Source organism: Hyalella azteca, unplaced genomic scaffold (genome assembly GCF_000764305.2).
Source record: "Hyalella azteca isolate HAZT.00-mixed unplaced genomic scaffold, Hazt_2.0.2 contig11122, whole genome shotgun sequence".
In the NCBI taxonomy this organism is placed as follows: Eukaryota; Metazoa; Arthropoda; class Malacostraca; order Amphipoda; family Hyalellidae; genus Hyalella; species Hyalella azteca.
The window spans coordinates 191,025-211,489 of NW_025941131.1; the positions used below are offsets into that span (position 1 = coordinate 191,025).

The 20,465-nt window shown below is 36.6% G+C and overlaps 1 protein-coding gene across 1 annotated transcript in view; it reads right to left on the minus strand.

Moving 5' to 3' along the window:
• Window positions 1–20,465, minus strand: part of LOC108670978 (homeobox protein cut) — a 208,269-nt gene that overhangs the window by 63,053 nt on the left and 124,751 nt on the right. The window contains exons 11-12 of the mRNA XM_018158463.2: window positions 18,719–18,766; window positions 5,074–5,142 (exon numbers count right to left, since the gene is read on the minus strand). Coding sequence (XP_018013952.2) covers window positions 5,074–5,142; window positions 18,719–18,766 — 117 coding nt within the window. The remainder of the gene's footprint in view (window positions 1–5,073; window positions 5,143–18,718; window positions 18,767–20,465) is intronic.

Below are 20,465 nucleotides of genomic sequence, written 5' to 3' on the forward strand. Positions count from 1 at the left end.
AGTAACTCATTGGACAGTAAATGTGACAAGTCTAGCGTTAGAAAAAGAGTTGTGGTAAAGATTTTTTGAAGGTAATTATATTAAACGTGTTTATAAAAAATCATGCTTTTAAAAACAATATGGGGTCAACAATGCGGAACGGCAAGTGAATCTAACTTTAAACCGTTGTGAAAACTCCACCAATAGTACGTTTTCTGAAAGAAAAATTTTAATTATGTATAATTTTCTCAATACGCGACCGCAGTAAAATTCATGTTATATGAAGAAACATCAATCCTATATATTAGTGGAATTGCTAGTGAAATAATGAAACAAATTAGCCTGATGTGATCACCAAATACTTCCGCCCGACACGCTCGTTAAAAATGACGAGCGCTCCAAGTTTTCGAGATGCATCGCCTAAACTTGGATTGGCGTGATTTGCGATCAGTAAAGTTAGAGAAAAGCTGGAAGGAATTTTACCGCCGGTTGAACGATTTATGCGCGCATCTCGAACGCGTACGAGACGACCTCATCTAAAGCGATATAAGAGTAGTAATAATCGTAGTAATGTCCGCCAGTCGTCTACGAAGTGAAAATTTAAGTGCATAAAGTTAATGGAACAAATTAAATCATATCATATGAATTCTTAATTTATTTTTCAATTTTCATGATTGTTTACAATGATTTTTACAAATACAAAAAATAAGATAAATTGAATTATGCCCGCGTCAATACAGTAGGTATGTGGTATCGCGGCAGTACCACGAATATAGGTAATTAAATCGATTGAGCTGTAATATCAAACTGAATCCAATTATGAGTGCTAAGTTTTCATGCAAAAAATGACACTGAATGTCTCGAAAATTCTATTTTTTTTCTCACAGTTACCTTTTCAACTTAATGAGTTGGGTCTTCTTCAAAGAAATCCTTCGTTTTTAGGTCCTTTTTTCTGGCTTATCGCTTCATTATCGACGCCACGCCTTGCTATCTCTATCCGAGATCCAGCGTCGCATATCCACCCAATGCTGATGCAAATGTCATATAGACATTACCGAAACAATGCCTGGATATAAACAATTAAAGTTTTATCCAGCCATCACTCGTGTGGTCATAGTTCGATGGAAACAATGAGTTTCCATCCCTGCTTCGGTGAGTCAATTCATAAACAAAAGGTTGTTAAAAATCAACAACTATTAACAGATGAAATCTCCGAGTTGGATTGCCGGCTGCTGAGCTCTTAAATGCTTCTGTGTGCGGTAAGCAGTGGTAAAACTCCCGTGGCGCAATGTCTGCATGAGAAACATTCGAGAAAAAATCGATAAGAATTTTTACAAAAGCTTTGGCTAAAATCGGATAATTGTGTGCCTAACCTTAAAATGAAGCCGATATGCATTATAAGACATGCTTTATAATAGTGTTTTAATGAACATTAAATATTAAACGTGGAAGAGAAAGCCACACCATTGCTTCGTAATGGCGAAGAAGCGTCCAGTACGTGATCATGGGACTAACAGGTTTCTCCCACGGCGCATGGCTTCTACGAAATTTTCCTAATACTACAGTTAAGATCGCTATTAAAGTGGACTATTGGGCTGGACGTGATGTCTGCACGGGCGATATTAGACTCCACTTCAAATCGCTAACTTCGTCGGCTTGTTGTCGAATTTTATTTCACATAAGTATACAGAGTACGTTTAAACTGATCTACTATCGTCAGCTATACATACATTGGGAATTCGTAAATATTATTAGATTAATGAGTCAACTTTAGCACAAAAAGGAAGTAAGTTAAATGACGATGAAACAATTGTTAATTAAAGTAGGATAATTTTTGCAATACCGCATGATTATTCAAACTGGTATAGAATAAAGGGGAATGCAAGTCAATGGTTCGAATAAGTAATGTTCACAAAAACGTTGGAAAAAAGGTATAAACGCTAGGTGTCTATTTCTTATTTCAAAATCCCTGGAAATTTTACGTAAACCGATAAAAGGAAAGTACTAGAGACTTGAACTGTACTGCAGTGTGATGGTGAAATGTACTTTTAATGCCATGCAAGGCAGATTCAAGCACAATACGCATACGGCCAAAGCCCAAGAAAGGCTTGGCGGTAAGCGTGTTTTATACCCGCCGCCTGTCATCAACATAGTCATAAAATTGGAAGAAAACACGCAATAAATACTGATAATTGCCAGAAAAAATTATGACGGAAGAGGGCAGGACATCGTCGATGAGGACACCAGTTGCCGGACACTCATTGTGTTCTAAATTTCCTACGCATGCCTCGCCCGCACCAGCCCTGACTATGACCGGGCGTCCCGGTCTACTAGTGCGTTATGTGCACAAAGATACGCACCAGCCCTGACTATGACCGGGCGTCTCGGTCTACTAGTGCGTTATGTGCACAAAGATACGCACCAGCCCTGACTATGACCGGGCGTCCCGGTCTACTAGTGCGTTATGTGCACAAAGATACGCACCAGCCCTGACTATGATCGGGTGTCCCGGTCTACTAGTGCGTTATGTGCACAAAGATACGCACCAGCGCAGACTATGATCGTGCGTCCCGGTCTACTATAGTGCGTTATGTGCGCAAATATACGCACCAGACCTGACCATGATCGGGCGTCCCGGTCTACTATAGTGCGTTTGTGCGCAAAGATACGCACAGGCCCTGACTATGACTGGGCGTCCCGGTCTACCAGTGCGTTATGTGCACAAAGATGCGATTGAAAAATTAAATAATTCGATTAATTTTTCAGTCAAAAGGCGATTTAGAAGAGAAAAGCCATCAATATATGTTTTAAGGTGCAATGATTCTGTGTTGAATAGACAATCGAATCTGGTTTGGTGAATGTATTTAAATTTTTTGTACTTTTGCATATGATCTGAAGTTGATGGAAGTTTATTAATGCAAAATTGTTTTTTAATTTTGATGAAATATCGAGGATGGAGATTAGCATATCTTTGTGGAAATGTAAGTTCTACTGGAGATTGATGCATTTAAATTTCTAATGCTATCTTGGCTCACCATTGAAGTAAAAAAATTGTTTAAAATAATATGATTCGAATCATTTCAACACTCATTCAAAAAATAATAATCGAATCTTGAATTGATATAAAATTCAATGATTTTCAAACAATGGAGGTTACATGACAAGCCGTCACAGTGACCGACTATTCTCTAGTCTTCGGGAGCAACGAACACGTGCGATTTTAATACTCAAACACTCTTAATACATTTAATACTTAAATCGAGAACAACAGCGACTGTAAATCAAGTCACACAGAACTCATTACCCGCACGGCGCAGTGAAAAACGTCCATGCTCAAAGCCAGAGAATCTAAAAACAGATCGAAGAGTGGCATTAGGGATCTCCCTCAGATCTGAATTATAACCGAAACTGTGAGCGCAAAGCCATTAATTAAAGAGTCGTACAATAAACTACGGATGACAGCGACTTCCGCTACCGAATCGATACGCTCGCCGAAAAAATCGTGACTTCGTCATTGCTCGTCGAAGTTTAGCTTCGCTGTAGCGCGACGTGATCTCAACCACGAAGTTATCATTACCGAGCACTCAACATTGTTAGAAATTGGTAATTTTGGTCGCTGTAATGGAGTTAGGTGTGAAGTACTCGTAATATAAGTCCACATTTGCATAAGCATCACCGGTAAATTACTTTATTGCCAATTTATTTGATTTTCAATCATATCTCAGGTTAATACAGGAGCCTCGCTTGATTTATGTTTTTAGTATGTGACATAATACTCCCTACAAGAAAACATCGATATATCAATGGAAGCGGGGGCACACAATTAAATTTTAATGTGTTCTACAAGAAGTAAAATAAAATAATCACTTAATGCAAGCTTCGCGAGTTGATTCCCAAAATTGTATGTATATACTCTGATGCATTTCAAAATTCAAGGGAAATAACTACATATTTCTTATTCAAAAGAAAAAAAATTCCTTCTAACCTCAAGCGAAAATCAGAAAATTTTTGCTCAAGCTCTTTGAAAAGAAATAGACAAAATTTCATTCTAATAGATTGTATTTAGTAGAAAATAAGGAGCAAAATTTTTTTTTATTATTCGTCGTTAATTTTTCCCCTAATATTTTCGAATATTGACGGATTGGTGACAAGTTTATTGTAGGTCGTTCATCTTTCAAACAAGAATTGGTGCAAATGTACCATGGTACATTTGCACCAATTCTTGTTTTTAAATTAAACCTGAGTGTCGCTGTAATGGGTAATGTAATGTAATGTAATTAAACCTAAAAATTAAATACCTGTCATTTGAACCTGAGATACATAAAAATGGATTACCTACCACTGAAGGGTGGATGTAAGGCAGGCATTTCACAAATCGGCATGAATTTGGCTGCAGGACGAGCCTGTATATCTGCTAAGGCCGCGGACGTAGTAAAGCATTTTACGACTCAGACTGGCCACCCATTACACTCGCCCATGACGACTATAAAACTCCATAGATTATAGCTCATGGCAACGAAATTCATAATAACAGGCCTGACCACGCTGACGTAATGACTCCAAACAGTGACCGAAAGGCGATAATATTATGATAAAGACTATTTCCATGCCGTCAATGACTGATAAATGATAGGCCAGAAAATAGATGCGAAGCAATATGCTACGTGAGACACATAAAAAAAGCACCAATAAATTCTTAAACAAAAATATACAAGAATCCATTGTGCTGAAATTCGGACTGCAGAAACGAAAGTAGCATTGTCTTTGCGTTAACAAAACTCGCTTTGAAGCCAAATAGTTTGTCACCTTCGTAGTTTCATCTTCCAGAGCTCAGTTGATAAATATATGAATTAAAATATGAATAGATTCATAGAATTGATGTCTGTGAATAGACATCAATAAGCCCGATAGAAAATTGATGTCTGTGAAATATTAATCTGCAGGATTCAAGAGACGAATTCATGTATCGATTAATAATGTTCAAAGCGAAATGGCAGCAGAAGAAATGAGATGCCATTTGTGAAAAAAACACGAAATTTTTCTTAATTTTATTATAATAATAATAATCTTTTAAATTCTAAAATGATTAAATACCTTTAAAGTGGTTCCATGAAGCATGCATTGCATTGAGGCCATTTCGTGCATCGGGGCATAGGCCGTTTCCTGCCCAGTGCGTATAAAAGAAACATCGTAAAAAAATAAGATGAACTCTGTTGAAGAAAATCTACAAGTATTTAGTTATATATTGAATACGAAACTAGATACACTGTTAGAAAAATTCCCGTGAACGGTATTACCGGCGTTTCAGTGGCCGGTAGGCACGCGAAAAGAAACACCGTGTCGCCGTTTTTATTCTTATTCTAATTTAACACTAAAAATCCGTAAAACATCTTATAAAAACGGCGAAACAGTTTATTTTTACGGGGTGACTGGCCACTAGAACGCCGGTTCGACCGTTTTTTCACCGTTTTTTCTAACTGTGTAATAGTTTCAAACACCTGTGAATAAATACTGGCAATACGGGAACAATTATGAAAAATCCATAGTACACTGTCCAGAGTAATTATATTTGTTTACTTAAAAATCTACAAGTATTTAGTTATATATTGAATACGAAACTGGATAATAGTACCAAACACCTGTGAATAAATATTGGCAATACTGGAACAATTATGAAAAATCCATAGTACACTTTGCATAGTAACTATATTTGTTTACTTATATTTCACGTTGAACGACTGAGTTGCATTATGTAGCAAAGAAAAAGAGATGCCTCCATAAGATAATTTTTTTTTGTTTCATGTATAAAAGTCAATAATGGCTAGAGAAACGTATATCGGAAGTATTGAAACCGAGTTCTTGCCGATCTATTGCAATTGCACAATGCAAGGATTAACTGGAAACATGTAATATTTATTGCAACATCATTTTACCCGATTATGTAATCTCACATTAACAAACGATATCTCATTCGATTCAAGGTAACATACGCTTAAAAAACTGCAATTTTATTAATCAAAGACGAAATAACTAAATTAAACACTGCCTTGCGTGAAATACGCAAGGCACCTTTACTTTGTTCATCGCTAATCGAAGGCATATTTTTCATTGTGTGCTCATGCTTTGTCTGCTGCCGAAAAAAAAAACAATCTAAACTGCATGCAGAACATTGTTCAGATCAAACGTTCAGTCGATGAATAACAACCATCGTAAGCTACTACAGCGAGCGCGTGCTTTCTCAATTGAATATGGCCTCGTTGTCATATTTTCAAATCAGAAACTCCCGAGAGATTTGCGAGGAGCGTCGCACTATGCGCTTGCTGTCGCCGGTGTTCTCGCTACAGCAAATAGCATCGGCAAATCTGATAGAGAGAACTGATGAGTTCAGTCGACGCTGCTGACAACCTCTACGAGGGTGACTCATGTATATAGGCCTTCCTTTGTATACTGCGTTCAAAGATCAAAAACTCGAAATTAGATTATTTCATACACGCTCGTAACGCTTGGACGCTCACTGCGCACGATTTTTCAGTTTAACAAATTAAAGTCACAAAAAATTGAAGAATATTGTGACAGTATGTTGGTCAGCAGTAACAATATATTTACGTGTTCCAATTAACCTACTACTAAAGCCTGCGACGCAGTCAGATACATTAGCTTCTTAGCGTAGTTTCAAAGTTCGAATGTTCACTGTTTTATATTGTTTGAGGAGAACAAACTAGTGCTCTAGGACTCAAACAAGTCAAATTAATGTCAATCTCGAAAACCTTTTTTATTTAGGTTCCAAAGCTTATTTGAATTAGTAATACATTCTGGAAAAAAATGAATACCAAAGGAAGCTGAATGAGAGGCACTAAACTGTACCCTTTACTCTGAAACAATTATTTCGCTGAATTTAAGATTATTAATGGATAAGTTACCCAGTTGATCTTTTTTTCTAGTTTACATGAATTTGTGTTGAAAGATTGGTTAAAGCAATCAAATTGATCTAAGTGTATCACTTGGTGGCCTGAAAAACTAATCAGATTAAAGTTTTAATATGACTAAATTTTCAAATGATAAATATATCATTAACAAGGTAGGAAATTTAGTTCGAGTCTATAAAAACCGGATTCACCACTCATGAAAACGCGAATTTAAACGAATATTTCGAAATTTTTTGCCGGAATTCTTGGAGTTAAACGTAAAAGTATATGGCTAGGACATGTGTCATGATGTGAATTGCATGAAAATGAATGCGAAGTCAATGCAGGAAGCGACCAGTTAACCGTCCAAGAGCAGAGCTGATAGGCCAGCGATGCTGCATATGACGGCTCTTAAGATTGGCCGTCGCTCTGCGAATATTGAAGCGATCGCCACGGACTGAGCATTGCAAGAGATCTGGGGCCATACTTTCAAAACTCGCTAAGTGAACGTAAGTACTTACGCTCTATTTTCTTGTCTATGATTAAAAATTATACCCAGAATTATTTGGAATAAAATTGTACCACATAAAAATATTTACATGTGAATTTATATTATTTAAACACCGAATAAGGAGTTTTATTCACGATGTATTAATGCATAAAGAATTTGATTTTAATTCAATTTCGATACGTTGATTGTAATGTATTAAATTGAGAATTTAAAAATTGTCAAGTTTAGATTCATCTTCATAGTAAAAAACATGAAAGAATTTAACGTCTAAGAAATATTTTCTCGGGAATCCAAGATCATCTTGGATTTTCATTTTCGTGCGAGGGAAAATTCAAAAGAATGGCGCGGCGATGCAATTCATCAGAACATGGGTGGCCTGCGTCCATCTTTCAATTGGTCCTTATTCAACGCGGGTGTGCGTCAATGTTGAGCACAGCTCAAGTCGCAATTTTGTACGGTTTGGCGCCAACATATGGAGCCTATTTCTCAGTGTCTATTCTGATAGGGACATATTACTGCCAGAATATCTGACCCCTCTTCCAACCAACCTCCCCTTCCCTTTTCATCCAAACCTCCCACCCTTTCATCAAACCCCTTCTTGATCCCTATGTCCGTCTCTGGAGTCTCGGGAATGAGGTCTGGATTAAACATTTATTATTGGCTATTTTACAGGCTAATACTCGGACGATTCTTAATGAAAATCATGCACCAATTTTCTATAATTGCTGGAGAGTTCAAATTTGTATTATTAAATTAAATTAATTAATCACTGAAAAGTAAAAATTATAGTTTTTCTTGATACTCTGACATTTTTATCATTTTTCCTTTAGATTTCACGACTCGTGTACCGAATGCGAAAAAGTGTGCAGCTTGTAGTCAAATCTTGAGTATTAAATGATGACTTAGGTTGGGTAAATGATAAGATATTTTGTTGAGATGGAAAAAGGGGGCAACGTTCATGCATTACAGAACATAATATATCGCAACTGTACCTGAAAATAAATTTGAAATTGGATAAATTTAAGTAATTAATTACAATTACATGGCAGCCAGAATTTATTGGAAATTAGAAATTTAATTGTACATAGCAATGAGATTGATAACCCAAAACATAAACTGCGATAAAGTTCGTCGCATTCGAGACGAGCTGACTCCCTCATCAGTGTCACTGCTATCAGTCAGCACAGTGCAAATGTTCTCAACGACGGTGGTCTTTTCCTTTTTAATTTTATGCGTTCAAAGAAGACTTTTTATCCATCATGCGTATCATATAATCTATTCATGACAAAGAAGTTCGATTTGTCAGAGTTATCAGGCAAGGGGCACTCAAATGCACAAAGATGAGCTCTGTTTGACGATCCACTTGTGTTTTGCATCTCTTTCACATGTCCGAGAGATGAATTGTACCGGGACTCCCTTACTCAGAATTGTCTCTCATATAAATACGATCGCTCAGTCGCAGAGCAGTCTTGCTGTAGGGCTCGCCGTATGATTGTCATCTTGAATTCCTTCAGTAGCAGCCCATTGTACATCCCTCCTTTGTATCGAGCTTGTATTACCGCGATAATGATTCAAAGCATTTAAAATAAATTCAAATTTGAAAATATGATATAAAAAATGTTTGATCGGTTACATTGCGAGGCTAAAATAAAATTTTCGTGTTTGAAAATAAAATAACATTTGTTTGTGGGAATAACAATTGTTATAGTACAGTACCCTTTTTTCTCACCAATTATAACATCATATTCAATGCTACATGAGGTTTAAAATTCCAGGATTTACCACACTTTACTCAGATGCAAAAGTGGGGGAATCGCTGCAAAAGAATTTTCGAGTTTACATTTGGGACTGAATACGTCAGCGAACACCTCGGCTGTCGGTAATTAGCAGCTTTCCAAATGTTTACCGGCGATGAAGAAGAGCTTCGCTTCGATGACTAACGCTAGAAAAGTTCTCACAGTTTGCACATGATCAACGAATAGAGAACTCAGGGGCCATACTTTCAAAACTCGCTAAGTGAACGTAAGTACTTACGCTCTATTTTCTTGTCTATGATTGGTGGATTTTGCTTGAAAGACCGTCAATGATTAGCTGATGAACTTACGATCTCTTAACTTTTTTTGAAAGTTTAGGCCCAGATCTGTGGCGATAGATTGCGCATCTAGATGTTAATTAATATTATCATCGTATGAGATAAGATTTTCCGTGATATTTTGATCTAAGAAGGGTTAGAGAATTAGCTGCTAACTTGTAGAGTATGAGTAATTATAAGGGTCTACATTTTTCTTCAATTTTAGGACGGAGTTTTGACTCGGAATTCAAAGTGCAAGCTGCTGAATTATGAACAAATGGTTGCGCAGATCCATTAAGGAAAGGAAGTCTGTAGAATTGTGTCTCAAGCTGTAAAAATAAAGTTTCAAATTGTTGTGACAACTATGAATGTTGCCACAAAAAATACCCATGTGCTCGTCACTCCCGACTCAATAGCTACGAATAAGTATGAAGCATACGAATTTCAACGATCTGACAAAAATTCAAATAAATTGGCAGACAAAAAAGAATTTCCGCGACATTCGTTAATTTGACTGCCCATTGTTACTGGCGCGCAAATTTGGAGTGAGACCAAAAAAAACGAAATCGCCATCCCGTCTCTGATCAAGTCTCCGTGCATTAATCCGAACCTTTGTTGACATATTCGATAATTTCTTTTAATTGATGGAGCTCACAGTCATCACGGCGTAATATAAATGGTAATGAGATGATTAGAGTCCTTCTAGGATCATCGTGAAGCTTCTTCATTAGCACAGAGCTTCATTTGGGCCTCGATATGAGCAAAACGAAAGCGTTCACGGGACCTCGTTTGTGCGCATTTTCTTGCACGCACGCAGCAGTAAATTCACTGAAAGGCTCTTCGACTCTGAAATTTCTTGAACCCGTTTGCTTGTCTGGGCATTAAAAAAAATTATTTTCAAGTCAAACTTTAATATAAGACTCCCCTTTAGTCATTGAGACAAGGGTGGAAAGATTTGAAGTTGTAAATTAATTAATTACAATTTTTATGGTATCGGGATAAAAATTATGCTAATGATGCCAAAAATATAAGCAAATTATTGAAAATAATGTCGTGCGAGGATCTGCTAGAGCTTTCATGTATTGAAACCGATTTCATAAGAAACGCCAATTAACTATAAAAAACGAGTGCATGAAGATACAAAGGATCGTAAATGAATTCAGAAGCCTGGGCTTCAATTTAAAACATTCCTGTGGAGAAGGACGACCATTTGAATTAATATGACTTCAAATCCAGTCGTGTTTACTGCCCATAAAGATCGCATAGATGAGAAACAATTCGAAGTGACTCCCTAATTGACTGACCAAATCCTGCAATATATTTTAGGCTAGCAATAACTTGCAGGCTTCTGGATAAATATATTCGGCCTTTATAAAGACATGGACAAATTTGTTGCAAGTTGTGTGAGTTATTTGAAAGGCTATCGCTTGTTACTTGCATGGAAGCAAGAGAAACCTTTCACAATGCTTGGTTCAGTTATTCAAGTTTTTCGGTTGAGAAAGTTGAGTCTTACATCGAACATATTTTGATGTGTAAGCGTAGCATTGGATTATTAAAATCGTACAGTCAAAATAAATATCAGTTGACTTACTATTCCACTTGGACATTAAGATTTTCAGTGCCGAAAACAGAAGAATATTAGATCAATTAAAAATCTAACGAATGGATGCGTGGTATAGTATTAAGACAGCAAAAATGCATAGCTATTCGTTGAACTTCAAATTAACTTAATTTGCCATTTTTTGGATTGGCACACGTACACCGTAATTAATAACGTTAAATACTTAAATTAATATTTTGATTTACCGAGGGCAAGGCTCCAAAAAAATATCCACCAGTCATATCATTCAGCATGGTTATATCAATAATAAACACGCAATAAATTTTTGCACGAATTTTTGAACAAAATAATCATTAAACCCAAAATTTCAACACCCCCATTTTCACACACTGAAAAAACAAACAAACTAAAAAAACGGCGATGCGAGCTAGCGCTAAGGCGTTGCGTGGCTCCAGAAAAAATATACACGAGTCATAACATTCAGCATGGTTCTATCAATAATAAACAAGCAATAAATTTTTACACCAATTGTTGACCAAAATAATTATGCCCAAAATTTCAACACCCATTTTCACACACTCAAAAAAAAAAACTAAAAAAAAACGCCGAAGCTAGCGCTAAAGCGTTGCGTCGAACGCCTGAGATGGGATGTTGTGGCGCCTGTAGACATCGGATCTTTTGAACTCGACTGAGAAGTTTACTCAGCGCATCAACTCACCGATTACCCACTCGCCGATCAGACCTTAATGAGGTATTTTTTGCAGGCTTTGCTTAATTAAGCCGATCTTTCCGAGCTGAACGAAACAGCATCGATGAGGCAAGTCTCTTTCTGGCAGCCTTGTGTACGTTGATTTTTTATCAAAGGCGTTTTCTGCGGTAACGGAGGGTAATGTAGGCATACAAGTGCATGAATAGTGTATGCAGAATTATGCATCAATTGTGTAAACACTAATGGGGTTTGTATAGAGATTCATCTTGAATGTATACTGTAATAGTGAATGTATGATTATGCATCAATAGCGTAAACCGTAGTGGGGTTTGTATACAGATGCATCAATGTATACGGTAATAGTGTATGCACGATTTTACATCAATAATGTGAACACTAATGGGGTTTGTATAGAAACGTATCAATAATGTATACGGTAATACTGTATGTATTATTATAAACCAATAAGGCACACGTGTTACAGCCAGAGTTCTGTCTAAAAATTCTTGAAACACGGACATTATAACGAATACACACTGCATCGACACCCAAATATCTACGAGGACTAAAAACGATTCATCAAAATTTTAGCAGATGTTCCTTATGTTCTCAATGACCATAATAAGTAGTTATGATTCACATTATCATTGCAATTATTCACATTTTTCAAGTCCGGTAGAGAATGGTAATAAATAGGGGAATCCATGCAGCCATGACGCAATATGTAAAATCCTAAAGGGAATATTGGCTGATAAGTTTATTTATACGTGTTTGCAACGTAAACTATATAAATTCCATGGGCTTTCACAAAAAAAAAACGTTATGAATATCATCGATGTATTATCGGATAGTTTCAACCAATACGATTTCACCGACAATCAATCCGTAAATAACACATTTTTCACGATATTTAATACTAAAATAAGAGGAAAATAAGTATATATTCACGAAGAAGCCTTCGGTCTTGATTTACACGCATCAAGTCTCGAATGCATCTCACAGAGTCGAAAAAAAGTTAATACAAGCCGAAGGTTGATAGACGCAGCAGATTATTGGACGCGGCTACGAGTTGCTGATCATGGGAATTTGATCGATGAAAGTTTTATGGGAAAACCTGCGCGTAACTCAGAACACGAGGCTATTTTGGGTGGCTTCGAGGGAATTTAGTAGCAATCATGAGTACTTGACAGCTCACTAGATCGATCGGGTGCGGTGACTAGCTCAGATCGATCGGGTCTCTAGTGCGGGACTAGCTCACTAGATCGATCGAGTTTCCAGGGAGGTGACTAGCTCACTAGATCGATCGGGTGCGGTGACTAGCTTACTAGATCGATCGGGTCTCTAGTGCGGGACTAGCTCACTAGATCGATCGGGTGCGGGACTAGCTCACTAGATCGATCGGGTCTCTAGTGATGCGACTAGCTCACTAGATCGATCGGGTCTCTAGTGATGCGACTAGCTCACTAGATCGATCGGGTGTCTCTAGTGCGGGACTAGCTCACTAGATCGATCAGGTCTCTAGGTGATGCGACTAGCTCACTATATAGATCGGGTCTCTATAGTGATGGTACTAGCTAACTAGATCGGTCGGTGCGGTGGCTAGCTTACTAGATCGATCGGGTCTTACGTAGTAAGGAATTATCTCACTAGATCGGTCGGGTCTCTAGTACGGGACTAGCTCAATAGATCGATCGAGTCCCCAGGGAGGTGACTAGCTCACTAGATCGATCGGGTGCGATGACTAGCTTACTAGATCGATCGGGTCTCTAGTGCGGGACTAGCTCACCAGATCGATCGGGTCTCTATATAGTGATGGTACTAGCCAACTAGAACGATCGGGTCTCTAGTGCTACTAGATTGATCCGGCTACTAGATTGATCAGGCTCTAGTGAGGTGAATCCAATGTCATCAGTGGATTCACTGTAAATCATTGTAAATTCATAAAAATTTTTGACCGGCGTGCAAGTCAGTGTTTCGGCGTGGAAGAATTCTGAATTTAGAATGTCCATTGCGACGAATATCATCTTGAAGATGTAGTAGCAGTGTGATAAAAAAATGAAAGAGACCACAAAAAATGACCATAATCAGAAGCTCAATTCAGGGTGTACAAAGATTTTGAGCGAAAAATAATGGCACAATTTTACATTGATTAATCGAATATTCGGTGACCGGTAAACTAGAATCAAAATATTAATCAATCCATGATGAATTATTCATTCATCAGCGCAAGCTTGAATCAAACAATGAATAAAAAAAGACTGGCACGTTATATATATGGCAAAGACCATCGCTGTGACACTCTATTCAATCACTTAACTTTTGAATGAGGCAAACGCGAAATAACATCAACAGTATTCAGTCTAAAATGGAAAGAAATATTACAAAGATTGGTATTACTTTCGCGATGCCGAGTTGACTGTAACAGTTACAGACAATATTCAAATCGTACAGAATAATTGGATCCTAATAGCGATTACTTTACAGCATGACAAGCGCAGTAAAGAGTAACAGCGCGCGTTAGAAAAGCAATGTCCCAGCACCAATAGTGGAGCTATAAACTACAGGTGACGTTCACAAACACCTTGTCTATAGTTGTTGTACTCACGGCCACGGCATGTCGACCTGCTGATCAATAAATGTCAATTACAGTTGGACGCTGAAGGAAATATAGCGATGGTCCTAGATAGAGCAACGGCTACAAGATCTATTGCTAGCAATGAACTCCCGGCACCAAAGCCAAAGCGATTCCGCTTACGAGTTTCCGTTTGTTGGAGAAATTTGTTCTTGAATTTCCACTTGAATAATTAACAAACATTCAAATTAATTTTTAGTACAGTTGAATTAATTTGAACAACTCAAATAATTCTCACTTTCAAACAAGCTGTTTGGGTGACATAGCTGTAATTAACATATTTTTCTAAAAAAAGCTTTATTGCTTTTTAATTGATGGCATTTAAGGATATCGCGGGAAAATGAACTGCAGAGCACCACACAAATGACGACGAAAAGTTAGATCAAATAAGGTGATCGTCTTACCTGCAGCTTCATATGTTACACAATTTGTGCTTTGCACAGAATGTAAGCTTCAGGTTTGGCCTCATTTAAAGAATGATACCAAGTGCCAATTCCAAAAGCGTCAAAATTCCTGCAATACATGTTCATCGTTGGAAAATATGTCCAGCGTTCACCATTAAATGTTGATGCGAGGAAATTCTGCGGCAGTATCAAGCATAACCAGTTCATATCTCCACACCACGTATAAAACGCTTACTCGTAACAGCACATGGCCAGGCTCTCTGCCCCCGCTATCTAGGGAAGTTTCTGAAGCGTTCCTTATTTGTTGTGGTCTCTTTTATGTAAGTGCGTAGGCAGGCTGTAAAGTAAGAGCTAGACCTCCCACTTGGCTGACCGATCTGCGACAAAATACAAAGGCAAAGGTGAGAAATAGTCCTGAAGCGTAGGACTCAATGGACTGTGAGGGCTTAACGCCTTGTCGCACGATGACGACTCCATGTACAATGACGGCAGTCGATGGCTTCGTTCTCGATAGTAGATTTTTTGGGGGGAGTTTCTACTTTTTTTTGAAGAACCAATTACTTTGAAGCGAGAGTTAAGCACCCCATATTTAAGCACACGTCACTTTAAGGGAAAATTACAGTGACAGTGCGCTTGAGTTATTGAATCTGTTACATTTAGAATTAAACAAATATTGCATTTCTTAACAAAAACCATTGAAACATCAAAGTAATTGTTGGCTGTTCACTTGTCAAGAACAAAATTATATTTTTTAGGTTATTTGCCGAAACGAAGGAGCGAAACTTTGTCGTTTCCCCGTAATACAGTTTCACATGAATGAAAAAATGGTTTCCTTGGATAAATTTTATAGAAAATCCAGAGAAAGTTTTCACGTACTCAAAATATCTCTGTACTTATCTTAAATCAAGTTGTTGCACCAAAAATATATTCAACATAATTAAATTTTCAAACGCATATCTTGAAAAAAATTAGAACCACAATAATAAGAGAGCGTATTTAAAATGATCAAAACATAAAGATATAAAACCCATTTCCTATAAACTCCGACACTTCGGAGATTTCCTCCAAACAAATTGTGTTCGTCAAGATCGACCTCACGTGCGATGATGACCCCAGAGAAGCGCCCACAACCTGACACGACTTCCACCCACTGAAATGTACGAATTATTCGCTTCCTCCACATCGTTATGGATAATCAACTCGCAGTCGTCAATGAACTGAATTGTGGGTCGTGCGGTGGTTTTTCAAGCTCAATGTATTCGATTCATCGATAATAATTGAGGCTTCAACGTAAAACGTGTTGAGAAAGTGACATTAAATATTCCAATTCTTTGGCTTGCTTTCTGTGTTACGCCTCCAGACGGGATGCCAACAATCAAACCCAAATTGTTAAGTGAAGCCAAAGTTACGATTGCATTTAAAATTTCATGAGTAGTTTGAGTAATGGGAGAATAAGATGAGTATTATATAAACCCGTTATATCATCATTATCATAGAATAATCGTTAAGAAAAAAATACTCGTCAAAAGTATTTCGCAATGGTCAACAAAAGTTTGCGATCATATATTCCACTAATCTAATAAGATGCGCTGTCATATGTTTGTGATCAAGACCGCGCTTAATAAGGGATTACAACAACTTCGGACTCAGTTGCCGATACGAAAAATGACGGACAAAAAAATGAGACATTTATATTGTATACAAATGAAGAGAAACCGTTAGCTGCATCCATAAATTAGCTTAGTTCAGCTTGATAGCATTGCAATTAGTCACAAAATAATGTCGTTTGTTCTCCAAAGCAATTGCTAGTGTCTACGTGTAAAATAATAATATTGTGCAGCGTTACCAAAAATGAACGAAAGTGTTGAACTCGGCCATTGGTCATTAACTTATCATCTGATATTTCTAGGCATCGATGGAGTAATTAATATTGAAATGATTGTACTAATGAAGCTCAGGTAATTAATACTTCGAACGTACGATATTAGGCCTTCATGCGTCAACCGTACCATTGTTGGCTTGAAGCGCCATGTACGATTCGCCTCGATAACCAAAGATTAAAGTCAGGATAAAGACCTCATCATGTCCAATTGCATCTTTGATGAGAGATATTTGCATTACAATGTCTATTGAAAACGGAAGATAAAAGTAAAATTTTGTTTATGCTAGGGATCAAAAAATTTCGGCCGCATGTATCTTACCAATGAAGAAATATGCTATTGTTTTCCTATGCCTATGTTCCTCTCCTGATGACGTACATCTTGTTAGTTGAGCCGTGGAATAAAATGCATTGTATTGCCCCTTGAAATATTTATGCTCGAGACTATAATCCAGCGGAGAATATGAATCAAATATTAGTGAAATTTACTGGATTAATTACAACACGATTTTCTATCATAAATTGAAAACTCTGTAAATTGTGAGACGATAATCGAGGTGACAAAATTCTAGCTGGGACTTTTCATAATGAGCGCAAACTATCAAATTTTTTCCTTTTATTAAACAAATTTAACTTTTTCATATTGAAACTTCAAAGCCCGGTAAGTTTTATACATGCTTTGCTGAAATTTATTTCCGAAAACTGCTTCCTAATAACCAGTATTTTTTACCGTCATGTAACATAGAAAACATAAATAATAAGAGTGACAGTGATGCATTATGAACCTGCAGATTAAATAGTTTACCTCGGTATGTAATGCGAATATAATGGATAATAATTGAGCCATTCAAAATGAGTTCCTCAAAAATTCACTCTAAATTGGATGCGTAGCGTGTCTATGGAGCATTAAAATTACTTTGATTTCGTGATCTCAAAGGTATTAAAAATATAACTCAGTACTCAGTGCAGTGAGTGACAGAGAGCGCATTTTCTCGTCGACGAAAACATGAAGTCACGGACTGACAGACAGACAGACGGACATGGCGAGCACAATAGTGCATTTTTTTCATAAATGAGAAAATGCGCTAAAAAGAGTGTTATTTTGTACGATACTATATTTAGCGTCGATATGTGCCTACATGGGTAGCGTTTAGCATTGTACAGCGCGAGCTGCGCTCTCGACTAACAGATGAGGCTGTAAAAGTGACAATTGAACTGTGCCAGAGACTCGTGTTTATGTGCCTTCACCTCACACAAATTTATAAATACGGTCGAGCTTTACGGAGGGAGCTTGGGGGCGGCTCGAGATATGGCCACGACATGCTTCTGTCGCCACATAATATTCTCACGATGCACTTATAACATTTATTCACGCTTCTATCCAACTGAACGTTGCATAAACTTCCAAAATACTTCACTTGTATTTAAATATTTTTTGATAAGTGCTCAATTTGACTGTGTAAAAGATAACTATAAGTCATGAAGTTGTATGAAATAATATTTTAAGTCTCGTTCCTCCCGTATTGTCCCAAGATCATACCTACAAAGCATTCTACCTTTATTATTTTTAACCTAAATTACTGCGACCAATTACGAAAATAAGTATAATATTCATTGACACGTTAAAGGCATAAAATCTGCAGCACGTGCATAATACAGTGTCGTAAAATACGCATGTATGTATAATTATAATACACCTTAATACCCAGCAGACAATTTGCTCAGTTTATGAATATCTTTCATATATTATTGCTAATTATTGGAAAGTTGATTAAAGTAACTGCATGAATTGTCGTTGACTTAGCAGATAAAAAGAGATTTTCTAGATTAATTTTTAAGGTTAAGGAACTGATATTTGAACCTCAAACTAAAATGTACTTCGCCTTAGAAATAAGGGCTGAAATTCCCCTTAAAAGAACCCGGAGATAAATTCATCAGGCAAAAATTTACTTTTAAGTTGGCATGTCAAACGTTAAATGATATGAACATATATCAAAATATTGTTCCAAGTTAATTCTATAATATTAATAATTATAGTTAAAAATACGGAAAATAAACAATATTTACCGAATTGTGGCGGCTGGCGTTGCTGCAGACCGGTCGTCGCGAGCTCACCTGGAGGAACAAAATTAATTATTGATAATTAATAATGTTTAAGAAACATTATTAATAATTCTTAATAATAATTAAGAAACAGAATCGAGTGATGGAAATAAAAACTTGAATTCTTCAATGGTAAAAAGAAAAATGTTGTATATATTCTAACGAAAGAATAAATCACTTGTGTATCTGCCAATGGAAGATTTTCTTAGGCATGTACTATTTTTAAAAATCACACAATTTCAAAGCGACGCGAATATTAATTTTGAATTATTCATTTAGAAGTACCCCGGATCAACATAAGCGGTGAAATCACCAAAACCTTGATAAATAAGTCAGTCTCCACTTAATTAAAAACCTACGAATACGAGGATTCTTTATTCGCAATAATGAATTTAAAACGCCTGCTACAACCAGAAATTGCGCCACTAACAGTTGCAGTGTAAACTAAACAGTTGCAGTGTATTTAGGTATACTAAAAAAATGTGATATAAGCTCAAAAAATAAACAAATCGCTTTTTTTATTTTACTACCGCAACATTTGGTTATTAAATTAAGCAGGTGAAGTTTTTTTTTGCTGCTAATTGGCAAATAACCCATAAATTGCATTATTGAATTCATTAAAAATAAAATTGATAAATCGTTTCCATAGAAAAAATGGGGTTAGATTTACTTTCGTAGGAAACTTGCTTGTACTATGCTATCTATTTTGCATATTTGTTCCAAATTTAATCGATTCCTTCTGAAAAACATAATTATTCGAAAATAATCAAATGGTTACAACGAATAAAAGGTTATGTTCTATACCCGCACAGGGAAGTATGAAGCAATTTTTGTCACATATAATGTTGAATACAACATAAAGCATCAAGTGTTTTTTACACTTCTAACATTCAAACTTGGAAAATGAAATGCATTATGTCGTACTTCAAGACTAACATTAAGATTGACATTAGCCAGAGATAGAAACAATATTGATTTCGAGGAAACTATAACAAAATTATTCTATTATAGGTAAATTATTAGTCAATCTCGTAGAAGAAGTCCCCAATCGAGAGTCCATTAAAATAAAGAAACTTTTCAGAAATAAATTATGTTCAACAATACTCAATGTGCGTTAGCATAAATCATACACATTTGGTATTAATGTTGGCAGCATAACACATCCATCAGGACTGCATGATTGCACAAGTTCGCTACGTTGCTTATGACTGCATTGATACGGAATAATTATCGCTGGGTCAATAAACATTGTTTCTTTGATAAAGATTCTCGTTTGCTAAATGCTAGGCTTCACCAAATCAAACACAAGCCGCTCATTACCAAATGTTTGTTAAATAGATGGACCTCAACCGACATAACACAAGTCGAATGCGCTCTGCTTACTTCGATTGTTTCGACTCGTGCACTCGCAACTAATGAAGGCGATTGTTAGACTTTGTTTGTTTTCTTTTGAGTCCTCAATCGAAATTATTCAGCTATTATAGATCTGAAGATAATTTTCCTTAAGTACTATTGTAAGAAAAAGCGTACTTTAGAGTTGATAAAAATTTCGTGGTGTGAAATAATTAAGAGGTATCTGAATTTAAGCGTTAATTTTTTGTGCTCATTTTGAGCACGACGAAACATCAAGAAAGAACTGTCGTTTTAAAACAATGCCGAACGATCTCGATCACTGTTCATAAGCAAGCAATTTCACTATCAAGTTATTTGT